Source organism: Oryzias melastigma, linkage group LG17 (assembly GCF_002922805.2).
Source record: "Oryzias melastigma strain HK-1 linkage group LG17, ASM292280v2, whole genome shotgun sequence".
In the NCBI taxonomy this organism is placed as follows: Eukaryota; Metazoa; Chordata; class Actinopteri; order Beloniformes; family Adrianichthyidae; genus Oryzias; species Oryzias melastigma.
In genome coordinates this window covers 9,727,657-9,730,119 of record NC_050528.1, presented here as the reverse complement: position 1 = coordinate 9,730,119, position 2,463 = coordinate 9,727,657, and the positions used below count along the sequence as shown (strand labels likewise).

Here is a 2,463-nt window from a genome sequence, read left to right as displayed (position 1 = left end):
GTTTGTTTTACAGAACATTTGGGCTACGTGACCGGAACTTCTTTTTTAAGTGTGAATTATCACTTTTTAATACCCAGCAGCCAATCAGAATTGAGTATTCACACAGACCATGATATAAGAACATTAAAACCCAATTTTCATCATTTAAATGTGGTTAACTGAAGGCTTTCTGTACCGCAGACATAACACAGAATAAAAAGCGCAGTTTAAAAATTGCATCAGTGGAATAGCAATACAGCGAAAGGTCAAAGACATTAATACGAGGGACCAGTGTATTAACAAAACTGCTTCTTTTTTTTTTTTTAATACTTCCTGGATATCAGCAAATATTAACTCAAGTAAAACAAAGCTCAGCTGTGTGTTTTTGTTTTTTTTCTAGGCCCTGGTCAGACACGTCCAGTCCAAGGGTTACCCTAACGAACGCTTTGAACTCGTCACCAACTTTCCTAGACGGAAGCTGGCCCACTTGGACTATGAGATCACGCTGCAGGAAGCCGGCCTTTGTCCACAGGAGACTGTATTTGTGCAGGAGAGGAACTAGCCCTCCCAGACACGTTGGCCATCAGCTTGTCCATGTCACCAATGTTCAATACTGGCTGAATAACTTTCTTTTGTGAAAGTTAAGCAGAAGGACCCCCCTCCCATCCTCACCCACCCCTCCATCTCTTCAACAGGACAGCTGATGGACTCCTCCACGTAACTCCACTATTCTCCGTACACTGAAAAACCCCAATTTCTTTGTAGTCCTCTTAAACCCGACCAGTAAACTGTTTCAGATGTAAGCACTCTTTATTTTTTTAATATTACCTGGTTTACTCTGATGCAGCTCTTTGAACTCTGAGGCACATCAGGACCCAAAACAAACACGTCTCCTGTACAAAAAACAACAAGATACCAAACTGAAACACCACATCACTGATTAAAGAAAGGCCATCCAGGACTTTTACTTCCCAGAAAAGGACTGTAAAAGTCAGAGTTTATTTTCCAGCTCTTGTTATATCTGTACATTTGGACAAGTAAAGGGAGATCTGTCCTTGTCTTTTTGTTCTTTTTCCTGTAATTGTTGAGATTTTTTTGTAATTATTTAGGAGGTATGAGCATTCCCGGAAAAAAGGATACAAGTTGGGTGGTATTTTTTATTTTTTTTTTACCCAGAAAACAGTCGGCTTTAGAAAAAAAACTAATATTTATTAGTGGTAGTCATTGTTTCCTTCCTTTTTTCTATATGCTGCCAACAAAATATTCTAATGTTGAAATATAACCACCAAAAAAACAGTAGATTCTGTTTATTTTTGCCTTTTTTATATATATAATTTAGGTTTTGAATGAATGAAGGAATGATTAAAATCGGATTTTTTATTTTTATTTTATTGAACACATTGCGTTTAATAATTAAAAAAAAAAGTGGACACATTCAGCATAAAATTTCATTTTTTTATCTAAACAGATTTATTTTACATACAAAAAAACTCTGTTGGAATTGTTTTAGTGCTCTTAACCTTCCAAAAATAATGTGACAGTCAAAATAAGACTAAAGACTCTTAAGGTTTGACCAGCTCTTTGTCTCTCCAGTTCTTCGTTGGGTCATCTGGTGGTGCTAATGTGCCTTAAATGTCAACAGCGAATGAGAAGGTGCTTCAACATGCTTCCAATCATCATTGCTAAACTTCATGTAAACATCTTTGCAGTCGTCTCTTGTGGTGTTTTTTTTCTTTCTTTCTCAGTATCCAATGCAAGTGGATGGACCCCGAGAGGAAGTTTGTCTTTACGCCTTCGTGTGATTCAGGATTATTAAGAATTCTTCTAAAATGATGAACGGTATTGTCCTCCAAACTAGAATTACAGTTTGATTATGGACTCACTCACTGTACTCAGAGGCTGTACAGAGGTTAAAGTTGGTCTATCCCAGGAGTCTGCAACCTCTTCGGTTAAAGAAAAATAAAAACCACAGAAAATCAATTGGAGGTCTGTCAGCACCAGAGGTCCTACTCAAGGCGTACCAGATTGTAAAGCTGGATTCTATATATTTTTTAACAAATTCTAGGATTCTGTTTGTGCCTTGTTCAAAAAAGTCATTTAATTTAACTCTGATTTAAATTAGTTTGAATCTCTGGCTGAGATGTACCACAAACTAAAATAATTTTAAATCACTGCTGACATCTCAGTGGTACAGACAGTCTTTTATTTTGAAAGGGAGCCATGTGAACCTGTCAAAAGTTTAAAAAAATTATATAAAAAAAGCTACTTTATCGTCATGTTTATCTTCTATTTATGCCAATAAACCGATTTTCTGTTTATTTATATTTTTCATAATAGTAATTTCAACATAAATACAAATCAGTATTATTTATTTTTCTAAAACTTTGTGGCTCTTACTGGGTTGTGGTCAGTGACAAATCAACTCGAATGGCTCTTTAAGGCAGGGGTCCCCAAACGTGTTCTAGTGAGAGCCACATAACTGTT

General features: G+C 36.2%; 1 protein-coding gene across 1 annotated transcript in view; it reads left to right on the top strand.

Moving 5' to 3' along the window:
• The window catches only part of ubxn7 (UBX domain protein 7), an 11,178-nt gene extending 10,139 nt beyond the window's left edge, over window positions 1-1,039 (top strand). The window contains exon 11 of the mRNA XM_024274510.1: window positions 380-1,039. Within this exon, the coding sequence (XP_024130278.1) occupies window positions 380-541 (162 nt within the window). The 3' untranslated portion in view covers window positions 542-1,039. The remainder of the gene's footprint in view (window positions 1-379) is intronic.
• The last annotated feature ends 1,424 nt before the right edge of the window (window positions 1,040-2,463 follow it).